The sequence below is a fragment of the Grampus griseus genome (assembly GCF_964374135.1).
Source record: "Grampus griseus genome assembly, chromosome: 2".
Classification (NCBI taxonomy): domain Eukaryota; kingdom Metazoa; phylum Chordata; class Mammalia; order Artiodactyla; family Delphinidae; genus Grampus; species Grampus griseus.
The window spans coordinates 69,723,652-69,740,491 of record NC_139018.1 but is presented as its reverse complement, the minus strand read 5'-3'; the positions used below and the strand labels follow the sequence as shown (position 1 = coordinate 69,740,491).

At 35.7% G+C, this 16,840-nt stretch overlaps 1 protein-coding gene across 1 annotated transcript; it reads left to right on the top strand.

The window, feature by feature from the left end:
• Nucleotides 1-15,116: 15,116 nt before the first annotated feature.
• On the top strand, nucleotides 15,117-15,536 carry LOC309818436 (oocyte-expressed protein homolog; the record flags this gene model as incomplete). The annotated part of the gene is made up of 1 exon (XM_082648153.1): nucleotides 15,117-15,536. One exon carries the CDS (start codon nucleotides 15,117-15,119, stop codon nucleotides 15,534-15,536), a length of 420 nt encoding a protein of 139 aa, XP_082504279.1.
• Between the last annotated feature and the right edge of the window lie 1,304 nt (nucleotides 15,537-16,840).

The following is a 16,840-nucleotide window of genomic DNA, read 5'->3' as shown; positions in this document are numbered from 1 at the left end:
TAGGCAGAAAACACAAGAGAAGGAAAAGACCTACAATAACAAACCCAGACAATTAAGAAAATGGTAATAGGAACATACATATTGATAATTACCTTAAATGTAAATGGATTAAATGCTCCAACCAAAAGACACAGACAGGCTGAATAGATACAAAAACAAGACCTGTATATGTGCTGTCTATAAGAGACCCACTTCAGACCTAGGGACACATACAGACTGAAAGTGAGGGGATGGAAAAAGATATTCCATGCAAATGGAAATCAAAAGAAACCTGGAGTAGCAATACTCATATCAGATAAAATACACATTAAAGTAAGGAATGTTACAAGAGACAAGAAAGGCCACTACATAATGATCAAGGGATCAATCCAAGAAGATATAACAATTATAAATATATATACACCCAACGTAGGAGAACCTCAATACACAAGGCAACTGTTAACAGCTATAAAAGAGGAAATCGACAGTAACACAAAAATAGTGGGGGACTTTAACACCTCACTTACACCAATGGACAGATCCTCCAAACAGAAAATTAATAAGGAAACAGAAGCTTTAAATGACACAATAGACTAGATAGCTTTAATTGATATTTATAGGACATTCCATCCAAAAACAGCCGATTACACTTTCTGCTCAAGTGTGCATGGAACATTCCCCAGGATAGATCACAACGTGGGTCACAAATCAAGTCTCAATAAATTTAAGAAAATTGAAATCATATCAAGCTTCTTTTCTGTCCACAATGCTATGAGATTAGAAATCAACTACAGGGAAAAAAACGTAAAAAACACAAACACATGGAGGCTAAACAATATGCTACTAAATAAACAAGAGATCATTGAAGAAATCAAAAAATACCTAGAAACAAATGACAATGAAACCACGATGACCCAAAATCTATGGGATGCAGCAAAAGCAGTTCTAAGAGGGAAGTTGATAGCAATACAATCCTACGGCAAGAAACAAGAAAAATCTCAAGTAAACAACCTATATATACACCTAAAGCAATTAGAGAAAGAAGAAGAAAAAAAACCCCAAAGTTAGCAGAAGGAAAGAAATCATAAAATCAGATCAGAAATAAATGAAAAAGAAATGAAGGAAACAATAGCAAAGATCAATAAAACTAAAAGTTGGTTCTTTGAAAAGATAAACAAAATTGATAAACTATTAGCCAGACTCATCAAGAAAAAAGAGGAGAAGACTCAAATCAATAGAATTAGAAATGAAAAAGAAGTCACAACTGACACTGCAGAAATACAAAGGATCATGAGAGATTACTACAAGCAACTCTATGCCGATAAAATGGACAACCTGGAAGAAATGGACAAATTCTTAGAAATGCACAACCTGTGAGACTGAACCAGGAAGAAATAGAAAATATAAACAGACAAATCACAAGCACTGGAATTGACACTGTGATTAAAAATCTTCCAACAAACAAAAGCCCAAGACCAGATGGCTTCACAGGTGACTCTATCAAATATTTAGAGAAGAGTTAATACCTATCCTTCTCAAACTCTTCCAAAATATAGCAGAGGGAGGAACACTCCCAAACTCATTCCATGAGGCCACCATCACCCTGATACTAAAACCAGACAAAGATATCACAAAAAAAGAAAACTACAGGCCAATATCACTAGTGAACATAGATGCAAAAATCCTCAGCAAAATACTAGCAAACAGAATCCAACAGCACATTAAACGGATCATACACCATGATCAAGTGGGGTTTATCCCAGGAATGCACGGATTCTTCAGTATACACAAATAAATCAGTGTGATAAACCATATTAACAAATTAAAGGAGTAAAACCATATGACCATCTCCATAGATGCAGAAAAAGCTTTCACCAAAATTCAACATCAATTTATGATAAAAACCCTACAGAAAGTAGGCATAGAGGGAACTTTCCTCAACATAATACAGGCCATATATGACAAATCCACAGCCAACATCGTTCTCAATGGTGAAACACTGAAACCATTTCCACTAAGATGAGGAACAAGCCAAGGTTGCTCACTCTCACCACTATTATTCAACATAGTTTTGGAAGTTTTAGCCACAGCAATCAGAGAAGAAAAAGAAATTAAAGGGATCCAAATCGGAAAAGAAGTTAAACTGTCACTGTTTGCAGATGACGTGATACTGTACATAGAGAATCCTAGAGATGCTACCAGGAAAATACTAGAGCTAATCAATGAATTTGTTAAAGTAGCAGGATACAAAATTAATGCACAGAAATCTCTTGCATTCCTATATGCTAATGATGAAAAACTTGAAAGAGAAATTAAGGAAACACTCCCATTTACCATTGCAACAAAAATAATAAAATATCTAGGAATAAACCTACCTAAGGAGACAAAAGACCTGTATGCAGAAAACTATAAGACACTGATGAAAGAAATTAAAGATGATACAAACAGATGGAGAAATATACCATGTTCTTGGATTGGAAGAATCAACATTGTGAAAATGACTCTACTACCCAAAGCAATATACAGATTCAATGCAATCCCTATCAAACTATCAATGGCATTTTTCACAGAACTAGAACAGAAAATTTCACAATTTGTATGGAAGCACAAAAGACCCCAAATAGCCAAAGCAATCTTGAGAAAGAAAAACAGAGCTGTAGGAATCAGGCTCCTGGACTTCAGACTATACTACAAAGCTACAGTAATCAAGACATTATGGTCCTGGCACAAAAACAGAAATATAGATCAATGGAACAGGACAGAAAGCCCAGAGATAAACCCACGCACATATGGTCACCTTATATTTGATAAAGGAGGCAAGAATATACAATGGAGAAAAGACAGCCTCTTCAATAAGTGGTGCTGGGAAAACTGGACAGCTACATGTAAAAGAATGAAATTAGAACACTCCCTAACAACATACACAAAAATAAACTCAAAATGGATTAAAGACCTAAATGTAAGACCAGACACTATCAAACTCTTAGAGGAAAACATAGGCAGAACACTCTATGACATAAATCACAGCAAGATCCTTTCTGACCCACCTCCTAGAGAAATGGAAATAAAAACAAAAATAAACAAAAGGGACCTAATGAAACTTAAAAGGTTTTGCACATCAAAGGAAACCATAAACAAGACGAAAAGACAATTCTCAGAATGGGAGAAAATATTTCAAATCGAAGCAACTGACAAAGGATTAATCTCCAAAATATACAAGCAGCTCATGCAGCTCAATATCAAAAAAACAAACAACCCAATTCAAAAATGGGCAGAAGACCTAAATAGACATTTCTCCAAAGAAGACATACAGATTGCCAACAAACACATGAAAGAATGGTCAATATCATTAGAGAATTGCAAATCAAAACTGCAAATCAAATCAAAACTGCAAATCAAAACTACAATGAGGTATCACTTCTCACCAGTCAGAATGGCCATCATCAAAAAATCTAGAAACAATAAATGCTGGAGAGGGTGTGGAGAAAAGGGAACCCTCTTGCACTGTTGGTAGGAATGTAAATTGATACAGCCACTATAGAGAACAGTATGGAGGTTCCTTAACAAACTAAAAATAGAACTACCATATGACCCAGCAATCCCACTACTGTGCAAATATACCCTCTTGCACTGTTGGTGGGAATGTAAATTGATACAGCCACTATAGAGAACAGTATGGAGGTTCCTCAAAAACTAAAAATAGAACTACCATATGAGCCAGCAATCCCACTACTGTGCATATACCCTGAGAAAAGCATAATTCAAGAAGAGTCATGCACCACAGTGTTCATTGCAGCTCTATTTACAATAGCCAGGACATGGAAGCAACCTAAGTGTCCACTGACAGATGAATGGATAAAGAAGATGTAGCACATATATACAATGGAATATTACTCAGCCATAAAAAGAAATGAAATGGAGTTATTTGTAGTGAGGTGGATGGACCTAGATTCTGTCATACAGAGTGAATTAAGTCAAAGAGAAAAACAAATACCATATGCTAACACATATATATGGAGTCTAAAAAGAAAAAAAAAATGGTACTGATGAACCTAGTGGCAGGGCAGGAATAAAGACACAGACATAGAGAATGGACTTGAGGACATGGGGAGGTCGAAGGGTAAGCTGGGCCGAAATGAGAGAGTGGCATGGACATATATACACTACCAAATGTAAAATAGATAGTTAGTGGGAATCAGTTGCATAGCACAGGGAGATCAGCTCAGTGCTTTGTGTCCACCTAGAGGGGTGGGATAGGGAGGGTGGGAGGGAGACCCAAGAGGGAGGAGATATCAGGATTTATATATATGTATAGTTGATTTACTTTTTTATACAGCAGAAACTAGCACACCATTGTAAAGCAATTATACTCCAATAAAGATGTTTAAAAAAAAAGACTGGTCCTATATTATAATTTCCTTAGAGAATGTATTATCAGTAAGATCATCTGATTTGTGGGAAAGAATGAAATTTTCCTTTGATCATATGACCAGCAGCAACTATTAAACTCTTTTAGAAAGGAAGACATAGCATTTCTGGAGAAGTTACAACATGCCTAGGTCATACTGTAGTTGTAATACCTTGACTTTATCATCACAGTGGAAAGCTATTTAAAATAAGACTGACATGAAAGTTTAATACCACATTGTACTTGTTTTCTTCCATAATGAACCTGATCTATTTTTAAGCAGTGAATCAACAAGTGTATTTATTGACTGGATCATACCTTAAATTCAGAGAATGCACATTCTTATTGATATACAAAATAATTAGGAAGAATATTAATATTTCATACAAAGGTTTAGGAAAACATGGAACTTTACCATGGGCTTTTGCATAGTGTCTTCAAAAGGGTAGTTGCTTGTTATGGAGATGAAATATTTTGTCTGTGCTTAAACCAGACCTGAGCTCTCTGAGAGACTGTGATTACATTGCACATTATTTTTCTAATACTTAGTATGAAATAATGCATACAGTCAGTACCTAATAAACTTTTATAGGTATAATGAAAGAGTATTCTTGTCACAGAGAAAATCATGGTTAAGGTGGAATGCACACATTAAGGAGGACATGCCTTCTAAGGAGGAGGAAATTTGAGAAGTTGTGGTAAACAATAATCATTATTCTGTATTTCAGGTGGTCTTGAAAGAGAGGAAGAGAAGATGCTCTAAATGGCAAAAATATCAGAAGACAAAATAAGTTGGTAGAAACATGTTTTTGAATGTTCTTAGATCTAACTTATTTCAAAACATTGTGACTACAGCAATGTGGAGAGAATTTTGTGAAATTTATAATAACAGGTTTATTACAGCAAGTCCTTCTGTTTTAATAGTAATTAGCCATCTGCAGCTTTCATATCACAAGCAGAAACTCATGATAATTCTCTGTACACTAAGGCATGCAAAAGCTATTATTTACTCATTAGAACATTATTTTAGTATCGTTCCTTTTATTACCAAATTCTAAGATATAAATTATCAAAACCTTTCCTTCACTCTAACTTTCAATATATAGAATATGTATTTGCTTATATGTTGCCAATAAATATATATTCGCAGACTGATTATTTTTCAGTTTTATCTAGAGAGTATTAAATGTTTGAGATCACTTGACTATTCAAGCTTTCTGCTAGGAGAAAATATACTTCTTGTCAATGCTTGGGTGGCATTACATACTCCAGGATACACAATAAAAATATATTTACTTCATATCTGAGACGTCTGGTACAGATCTTTCTGAAAGGCAGAAAGCATGTAAAATCTAAGAACTCCTGGAAAACTGCTAAATGCTGTGATCCAACCTGTCATAACTGTATTGCTGTTTAAAGATATTCCCTGAAAAGAACATTTGGAAAGCTGTTGGGCTGGTAAATCAAAATGCTTCACTTTTCTCAGTAGCCAATCAAAGTGATACAATTTCAGTCCTGAGTATAGTGCTGTGTATATAGAAGTAGAGGTGTGGGAGCTGAATATTTCCTGATTTTTCTTTTTTTCACTTCTTCCCTTAGAAAATTTACTTTTTTATATGGTAAAGAAAATAAGAAAGATGTGCTTAAGGATCTCACCAGATCACTTAATCCTAAAGAACATAGCTATTTTCATAAAGAACTAACTACACAGTTTGCATAGCCCAGTGTAAAATTAAAACACAAGACTCATTTAAATTATTAAGAAATTCAAAATGGCATTAGTCTAATTGCAGGGTCCTTCTAAGCTTGGAATCCTTTGTGACTGCACAGATCACACACCCTGTTTGTATAGAAATAGAATTTTATGGATTGTGTATTTTACTATTCTCAATTTACAAATGAGGAAGTATGAACCCAGAAAGTTTAAATGGTTCGCCAATGATCACAGAAGATTTGAAGATGAAATATCCTAGGTTCCAACCTTCAAAATAAATTTAGTGTTGCTTTCTCTTAAAATATATGTGAAGACATTCCATAAACTAAATAAATTTTATAAGTTGAGACAGACTAGGAAACAACCAAAATGTTTTCAAAAATTATTGATAATACCTAAAATATGTGTTATTAATTATTCAACTAATAGTGTAATGGTTACATGTCATTGTGAATGTACATAATGCCACTGAATCGTACACTTAAAATGGTTAAAATTGTAGATTTTATGCTATGTATGTTTTATCATAATAAAACTCTGTCTCTCTATATATACATATAGTTATATATGTATGTGTGTGTGTGTATAATATATACACATCCTATTAGTTCTGTTCCTCTGGAGAACTCCAACTAATACACTCTGAGATCTCTATATTTACAATAATAATAATAATAAAGTCAACTTTCAAGATCAATAAATTCTCTCTCTCTCTTTTATTTTTTTGCCACTCTGCGCAGCATGCGGGATCTTAGTTCCCTGGCCAGGGATCGAACCCGTGGCCCCTGCAGTGGAAGTGTGGAGTCTTAACCACTGGACTACCAGGGAAGTCCCTGAATTCTCATTTATAGGCTTAAAAGATTCTCCATATTTCTTCATATCTCTGTTTGTGGTCAAAACAAATGTAGCATACTTCCCTGGAATTACATCCTCAACTTTCCTATCTCCATGTCTTTGCTTGATCTGTTTTTCAGATTGAAATATTCTCCCTTTTCCAACATATCCTGTTTATATGCCTGATGCAGGAACCCAGCCCTTTCTCCTCTTCACAAATACACACTCTCTCATTTTCAGCTTTTGAAATCCAACTTATGTATCAAAGACCAAGTAAAATGTCATGTCTATAAAGTCTTCCTTTATGTTCAACAGTGATTATCAAATATTCCATTTTTTGTAGTCACATTTCCATTGTTTTTCTCTTATTCTGCAACGGATTACAAATAGTTATATACATATCTATCTCATTTCCTCAAATTGCCTTGAAGTCAGAAATCTCAGCAAATATTTACAATAATATTTGTCTTTGATTCACCACAATAAACAAGATTTTTAAAAGAAGCATTATGACCTTACTTTGCCTTCTAAAACTTGAAATGATAAACTGTATCTCTCATGAACCTACAGGGCTGTACCTTACCTGAAAATACAAATCATTTATTTATGTAATGTTTGGAAACATAAAGATTTCACATTTACTTTTTAAAGTTACAGAATAAGAGAAAACAAAGTATCAAGTCTTTTCTTATACTCATGAGTATGCACTATAAATCCCACAGTTTCGTATGGATGTTAGATTTTCTATCAGAATACTTGTTCAGATGCTAGAGATAGATTTTAATTTTTCCATTAATCAGTTCCTCAACTTAGAATTAGTACTAATAGCTTTCCTATGAACTTGAGTGCAAAATTCAGAGAGGCATTGTTCCAATGCATCTTTTTGCAAATAGATGTTACTTTATGCTTATAATCCCAGTAAACAAAAGAACATAGCATTCTTGGAACATGCCAGCCTGATGTTTTCTCTTAATTCCTTTGGAAAATTGATCATGTTCTATTAAATCTCAAGAAAAAAAAATTATAACTCCCCCTCAGCTAATTCCTTAATAATAGAATGCCCACTTGATTATATTCCAATTGAGATCTATTTCACTAAGACCATAAATATTAAAGTTGAAAGATCAATTTAAAAATTATCTCATAAAACCAGATATAATATTGACTGATAAAAACAAGAAAACTTGACATCAAGGCTACCTAGTCCTTCATTGATAAGATTTTGAAGAAATATAGGTTCCCTTTTTAAATGATTTACCCTATTACCTAATTTTAGCAACTGGTAACTAAGAAGTAAATGACTTTCATAGAAAGTCCTTCAAGAATATTAGTTTAACTTAGTGCAATTAGAAGTTATTGAAGTGTGGCCAGTATGCGTTTTATTTTTAATCTATATTTACTCCTTAAAACTATTTTCAGGGACTTCCCTGGCGGCGCAGTGGTTAAGAATCCACCTGCCAATTCAGGAGACACGGGTTCGAGCCCTGGTCCAAGAAGATCCCACATGCCACAGAGCAACTAAGCCCGTGTGCCACAACTACTGAGCCTGCGCTCTAGAGCCCATGAGCCACAACTACTGAGCCCGCGTGCCACAACTACTGAAGCCTGCGTGTGTAGGGCCCGTGCTCTGCAACAAGAGAAGCCACTGCAATGAGAAGCCAGCACACTACAACAAAGAGTAGGCCCCACTTGCTGCAACTAGAGAAAGCCCACGCACAGTAACGAAGACCCAGCACAGCCAAAAATAAATAAATTTATAAAAAAAGAATAAAATTGTACCCAAATGTATTAAGTGGAGGAAAAATAACCCCAACATATTCCACCTCTTCACCTGCAAAAAATAATTTTTGCATTTTAAAATATTCATGTCTTTTAAATGTGTGTGTATATGTACCAGAATTTCTAAGGACTGAAAGAAATAGGTCAAAAATCTACTATGGTTAGAAATTTGTCCATTTGTGTAATTCTGGGATTTGAGTTTAAAATGTTAATTATTTTTAATTTCAACTATTAAAATTCGTGGCTAGTATATCATCCTCATTTGGATAGGCAGTATGGAGTACTGAGCAAGGTCATGGTCAATACATCTCAAATCACTGGGTTAAAGAACTTTTTAATAAATAATTTTGCAACTACTGGATAGCCATTTGGGAAAACATAAATTTGATCCACATATTATAAACCACGATAAATTCCACCCAGATCCAACACAATGTAAAATAAGTAAAGTCACGCAACTAGTAAAACAAAACATGGATCAAATCCTTTAAAACCTGGAGTGGATATGGTCTCTGTAACTAGGTCTCAAAGTCCAGAAGCCATTAGGAAAAAAAAATTAATTTGATTAGCTGAGTCAAAATTTCTACATTGCCAAAAGCATGAAATATTGATATATCAAAGGTTATATGACTATCTTGGAAACAATATTTACCATTTATATCACAGACAAAAAGCTAATCATTCCCAAATAAAAAGAGCTAGAGATGTAGAAGATAATAGCCCAATACAAAAAAAGATATTTGATATTTATAGAAATTCATTGAAAGAAGTACAAATAATATTAAACACATGAAAAGGTGCTCAAACTCAGCTGTAGTATGAGAACTACAAATTAAAAGCAAGATCCTTTTTGACCCACGTCCTAGAGAAATGGAAATAAAAACAAAAATAAACAAATGGGACCTAATAAAACTTAAAAACTTTTGCACAGCAAAGGAAACCATAAACAAGACCAAAAGACAACCCTTAGAATGGGAGAAAATATTTGCAAATGAAGCAACTGACAAAGGATTAATCTCCAAAATTTACAAGCAGCTCATGCAGCTCAATATCAAAAAAACAAACAACCCAATCCAAAAATGGGCAGAAGACCTAAATAGACATTTCTCCAAAGAAGATATACAGATTGCCAACAAACACATGAAAGAATGCTCAACATCATTCATCATTAGAGAAATGAAAATCAAAACTACAATGAGATATCATCTCACACCAGTCAGAATGGCCATCATCAAAAAATCTAGAAACAATAAATGCTGGAGAGGGTGTGGAGAAAAGGGAACCCTCTTGCACTGTTGGTAGGAATGTAAATTGATACAGCCACTATGGAGAACAGTATGGAGGTTCCTTAAAAAACTAAAAATAGAACTACCATACGACCCAGCAATCCCACTACTGGGCATATACCCTGAGAAAACCATAATTCAAAAAGAGTCATGTACCAAAATGTTCATTGCAGCTCTATTTACAATAGCCAGGACATGGAAGCAACCTAAGTGTCTATCAACAGATGAAAGGATAAAGATGATGTGGCACATATATACAGTGGAATATTACTCAGCCATAAAAAGAAATGAAATTGAGTTATTTGTAGTGAGGTGGATGGACCTAGAGTCTGTCATACAGAGTGAAGTAAGTCAGAAAGAGAAAAACAAATACCATATGTTAACACATATATATGGAATCTAAGAAAAAAAATGGTTCTGAAGAACGTACGGGCAGGACAGGGTTAAAGACGCAGACACATAGAATGGACTTGAGGACACGGGGAGGGGGAAGGGTAAGCTGGGATGAATTGGGAGAGTGGCATGGACATATATACACTACCAAATGTAAAATAGATAGCTAGTGGGAAGCAGCCGCATAGCACAGGGAGATCAGCTCCTTGCTTTGTGACCACCTAGAGAGGTGGGATAGGGAGGGAAGGAGGGAGGGAGACACAAGAGGGAAGAGATATGGGAACATATGTATATGTATAACTGATTCACCTTGTTATAAAGCAGAAACTAACACACCATTGTAAAGCAATTATACTCCAATAAAGATGTTAAAAAAAAAAATTTCTCAACCATTCAATTGGTAAAAATCCAAACATAAAGAAATCCTTTAAATAGAAAAGAATTCCCCAAAATGAATGAAACTATGTATCAAATGAGAAACTAAACCAGGGAAATTATTCTTTGCATATGAGACAGTACTATAATTTTACATGTTTAGTAGGTTGTATTCTAAGGACAAAAATCCCCAATAGTTTTTACCGTCATTTTGCATTTTTAATTTCCAGTGTTTAGGTTTGTAGGAATTGATATATTTTGTACACTGTAGGAGAGAATAAATAAGTTGATACTGTCAATCAATAGTTTCAGTAAAAGAAAAAATAAAATTATAAAATCGAAGTAGTTATGTTGTATGCTAAAACTGAACAGGAAATATTAAAAACATGAATTCTAAACATACACATTTCTTTTGTTGTTGTTGTTTTTGTGGTACGCGGCCCTCTCACTGTGGTGGTCTCTCCCGTTGCGGAGCACAGGCTCCGGACGCGCAGGCTCAGCGGCCATGGCTCAGGGGCCTAGCCGCTCCGCGGCATGTGGGATCTTCCCGGACCACGGCACGAACCCGTGTCCCCTGCATCGGCAGGCGGACTCTCAACCACTGTGCCACCAGGGAAGACCTAAACATACACATTTCTTGCTCTGAACATTTAAATGGCTTAGACACTATATTTCCTTGCAATTAATTAATACCTCTAAAGTCACATTGTGAACTGCAAAACCATTTACAGCTAAAAATAGTAGGTTTTGGTAAGGAAAAGAACAAGAGCTTGGGATAGCTTATTGTGACAGAAAACAAGGAAGCTTTTCAAGATTAATTGGGCCATAATAAACGAACCCATGAGCCAACTTCAAGGGACCCAGAATGGAAAAACTGACAATTTGAGAATCAAAAGAACAAGGATTGTAGTTGATTGAAACACTACAAATCTATGAATATTTGGAAGTTTAAAATGATCTTCACAAAGAGACTGCCCAAAAAGTACCTTTCTCCTCACCTAAGATGACTTATAACCAAAGTTTTACTTTGAAAAACAAAAAAAAAGGAAAATAATTAACATAGTCTACATTTCTAGCAGGAATTGTGTTTCATGGTAACCAAATGTTCCAAGCTGTTAAGGGAAAAATAGACTTATACAGAAAAATAGCTAGCAAATAAATGTGCAAGAAATTAGAAAATGATCAATATACAACTCTAACAATATAATTCACTCAGGCACGTTTTATTAATTGGAGTTAAAATTATTAGAAAATTGGTTGAGGTGGAACTGGACATTCAGATGAACAACCTAACAACAAAGAGAGGATCTCAGTTTTCTATATCCCTCTGGCTCTCCAGAGGTAAGAGGTAAGTGTAACCCCTGATGACTTTCAAAGCCAAATGTTTTGGGGGCTACTCTTCCTCATGCAGGACCCTCAGGCTGGGGAGTCTGATGTGAGGCTAGGACCCCTCACTCCTTGGGGAGGACCTCTGCAATCGTGACCCACTTGTGAGTGTCCCAACATTGGCTATGTGGATCCCCATCCTGGGAATGTGGGTTCTGACTAAACTGCATTTCTGTCCCTTCTACCCATATTATTGTGGCTCCTTTATACCTTTAATTGTAGAAAATCTTCTGCTAGTCTTTGGGTTGTTTTCAGAGATAGCTGCTCTGTAAGTAGTTTTAATTTGGGGGTACCTGTGGGGAGGAAGTGAGCTCAAAATCTTTATACTCCACCATCTTGATGCCTACGAAATTTACTTTATACTTAGGCATCTGATAGCCACAGGGTGACAAGGTACAAATTCTGCCTTTTGATCCTGAGTAAGATATCCAGTCACCCTTTTTGATACTGAACCACAGAAGAGCAAACATAAAAACTCTACCTACCTCAGGAAATGACTAGATGAAATTAGGTAGGTTTTCGTCATTTATTGCTTAAAGATTTATATGAAAAATGTAAAAGGTATGTTTCTACCCTAGCCAATAGTCATAATTTTTAAGAGCCCAGCAAAACTGTTTCTTCAACTTCTAGAGTAGCAGCAGTGTTAAGAGAGCTACTGCTCAAAAAAAAAGGAAAAAGAAAAAAACCCCTAAAAACAGTAGCCTTCATTTATTTTTCAAAGCTGATCAAAATTTTTAGGATAGTGGTAAGAACCAAGAAATAGTTAATATATACATCACTCCTCCCCTAGCACTGCAAGATTTTTATTTCCCTCACAGCACTTCAATCATTTTAGTGTGTTATTGTCAACCACTAGAAGTTCATGAAAATGCAAAGGCTTAAATCATTTTGTTCTAAATCATAATGTGATATGGCCTTGTCAATCTTTTCAAAGAAATTTATATTCTTTGGGATTTTTCAGCAGATTCCACAGAGTTTCCACAAGGATTGATGTTGACTGGCACTGCACAAGTTTTGCAAGAAGGTAGAAAATACAGAACAAGGTTAATAATTGGGCTTAATATCAGAGTGTCCTACTCCAGGCAGTAAACATCTTGCCTCAGCCTTTAAGGTTTTCTCCAATATTTGATTGAGCCACAGGGAAAGGCATATCATGTACTCATTGCTGAACTGCTGTTCTCAATGTCTTTTTCACTTTCAAATACCTCAAGTCCTACAGGACTCCATGATTTGCAAGAGTTCTGCATTCACTTTCAAAAATGATTTGGTGGTGATGAAGTCTAAATATTTAACACAACTCAAAACTGATTACTTAATGCTAAGCATAACTAAGTCAGTACTAAAATTTAGGAATATACAGACCCAGTGTGCACTATGGTTTAATAGCTACTGATTTTATTAGTGGGTTTTTAATGCTTTGAATGTGCAATTTTAAAAATTGAAGCATACTTGACTTACAATTTTGTGTTAGTTTCTGGTATACAGTAAAGTGATTCAAATGTACATATATATATTCTTTTCCATTATGGTTCATCACAGCATATTGAATATAGTTCCGTGTTGTATACAGTGGGACTTTGTTGTTTATCCATCCTATATACACTAGTTTGCACCTGCTAACCGCAAATTCCCACTCCAACCTTCACCACCTCCCACTTCCTTGGCAACCACAAATCTGTTCTCTATGTCTGTGAGTCTGTTTCTGTTTCATAGATAAGTACATTTGTGTCATATTTTAGATTCCACATATAAGTGATATCATATGGTATTTGCCTTTCTGTTCTGACTTTGCTTAGTATGATCATCTCTAGGTTCATCGATATAGCTGCAAATGGTATGGAATTTTTGGATAATTTTTTAAAGGGTATCATGTTTATCAGATGGATTTCAGACAGTGCTTGACATAAATTAAAGTATTTGTATTAAATTGTTCAGAATATGTCTGTAATAGTAAAATCTCCCACTTTCTATTATGGTGGGAAATCTTATATTTATATTGTAGAAGCAGCACAACTGTTTAATCTGAGTCTGGAGACTTTATGCTACAAATAGAGCTAGGAAGAATTTAAATTTTAATTCATTCTGTAGTACTATTTAGATTTCAAAAATATATCCTTTATCTTTGCTCAAAACTTATAATTTTCTTCTATGTCTATTATACCCCAGAGTTGCTTGTACAAATTATGTGCTAAATAAATGTATTTTATATTGTTGCATGAACAATGATTCATGAAAAACAAGGATTTTCAATGCAGATTATGGACATGATTGTTAACAATGAAATATTATCGATATACTATAAAAATAAATATGGAATCTTTATCCATATCTAACAGATGCAAGCTAAAAATTGCTATAAGTAATATAATAGTAGGAATAATATAAATCTTTCTGAGAAATATTTCTTAGAAAGGTCCATGAGTGATTATGCTGTTATAAGTGGTATCTAACTGTGGAATAAATCCCCATGCAATTTTGAACTTATTAGAGTATAAGTATAAATATATAATCAATTTATATTAAAAGATAAATACACTTACTAATCTCTTTCCAATTATCTATACACAATGAGTCACTGGATAAGTTGAGTGTGTTGATGATTGGTTAGAAGTGTGCGTGTGTGTGTTTGTATTTACACCTGCTGTGTAAATGTATATGCATGTGAAATTTATATTCTGAATTTGCATTTATATTCCCTTTTTCCTATGACACAATTTTTTAAATTAAATCATCTTTCAATTCAACCACCACTAGTTCAACTAGCTCACAAACTTTTCATGTTAAAATTTGACAGGTTTATTAGTCATGTTGCTGGATTAACCCAAGCTACAATCCAAAACCTATCATAATAATCATATATTGTAGACATTTATTGTTTACTGCTAAAGGAATAAAGCTGAAATTAATTACTCTTCAAAATAAAACTTAAGAAATTAAAATAATTTTGGCTGCCGGTTCGAGCATGGTCGACGACACGGGCGCCACCGAGGCCCGTGGGGACGGGCTGCTGGGGTTCCCACTTCCGCCGCCACGGATTCGCTCCCTGCCGTGGTGGTTTCCTGTGCAGGAGCTGAGGAACCCGCTGGTGTTTTCTTTGGAGGCGTGGCTGACCAACTCCATCTTCGGCCCAGACCGAGCCGTGGTTCCGGAAATGGAGTGGATGAGCCAGGCCCTGCTGACGGTGGACGCAGTTCATGCCGGGAAGTTGGTGGAAATCACCGTCTTCGGGCGGCCAGCTGTCCAGCGCCGGGTGAAGAGCGTGCTCCTGAGCCTGGCGTCGAGTCACCGGGAGCAGCGCGCCCGAGCTGACAACATGGAACAACTCGAGTTCTTGAAGGCCCGGGCACCATGTCCCCAGATCCCGCAGAGTACTGTTGCATAAGTGCTCTCCGGGGCATGGAACAGCCCTCCTTCCGCTACTAAAGTTCAAGAGAAGCAAATATCCTTAAATCTGTGCATTTATTTTTTTCCTGTATCTCGATGGATAGTGGTTTGATTATTTTGCTGCAAACGTGAGTTTGTAGTGCCATTCTAGTAAATAAATGAATTTCCTTTTTTCCAATGGCATAAAGATCTTGGCTCACACAAAATTAAGCAAATTTATAAAAGATTGACTCTGTTCATTCATATTTTGATGTGAGAGGCTGATAGGTGGTAGGTTTATTTTTGTTTTTTTCTTAGTTTCTATCGTTTTGAAACTACTAACCCTTTTATGATTTTATGGTCAGAGTCAGGCCCTCATGCACAGAGGGCAGAAATGCAAGGTCAGTCTGCTTTGGGTTTCTTTTGCATCATTTGTTCTCAAACTTTAATGTGTGTAAGAATCACCTCGAGAGCTTGCTAAAACACAATTTCTTAGCCCCTTTTCCACTGATTCTGATTCAGTACATTGGGCCCATGAATATGCATTTCTAACAAGCTGTTAGGTAATGCCAGCGCTTCTTCTGAACCTCTCACTTTTAAGCTGGTGTTTGGTCCCTGAGTAGCAATCAGTGGGCCCGTGTGTTTTCTTGGAGTGGAGTCTCTGACCGCGCACGTGGGTGGGCATTCCAACATGCAAGCTGAGGTGATCAGCATTCATTCTGCTGGTGCTGTGATTTACCAGAAGGAGCCACGGTAATGGGCAGCTTGTGCATTGGCAGGTGGCCTTCCAGCCGGCTGTCTCCTCTGCCCCCTTCCCCAAGCAGGTGTCCTGCATGGGCTGGGTTGTTTTTCCATTACCCTTTACAATGCTATGACCAATCTGTGCAAAACAGTTCCAATCCCATGCTGCTTCCACTTTCAGGAAGCAGAATTCTTGGAGGAATGATTGCCAAGAACTCTGTGGCTTTAGACACAAATTTGGAGTTGATTTAACTCATGCAGTTTCTTCACCCCTTAGCAGTAATGGATTCTAGCCATTTGCAAGGATTTTAAACACACAGATACACAAATCTTTGATTACAAGGGATATTGAATGTTATTCTACTTCACTTCACATTTCTGTTAAACGCTTTTACACATTTTTCTTTATTCATTCCTGTCATTACTTCTTTCAACTCTGAAGATAAGGATTTTTATTATCTATAAAAGCTTTTGTAACAAATAATGGTCCGTTACAACCAATACTGTCCACCCCTTTGCTTCTCAAATTTTTTGCATACGAAAAATTTTTATTGTATGTAGTTAAACCAAAAAAAAAATTTA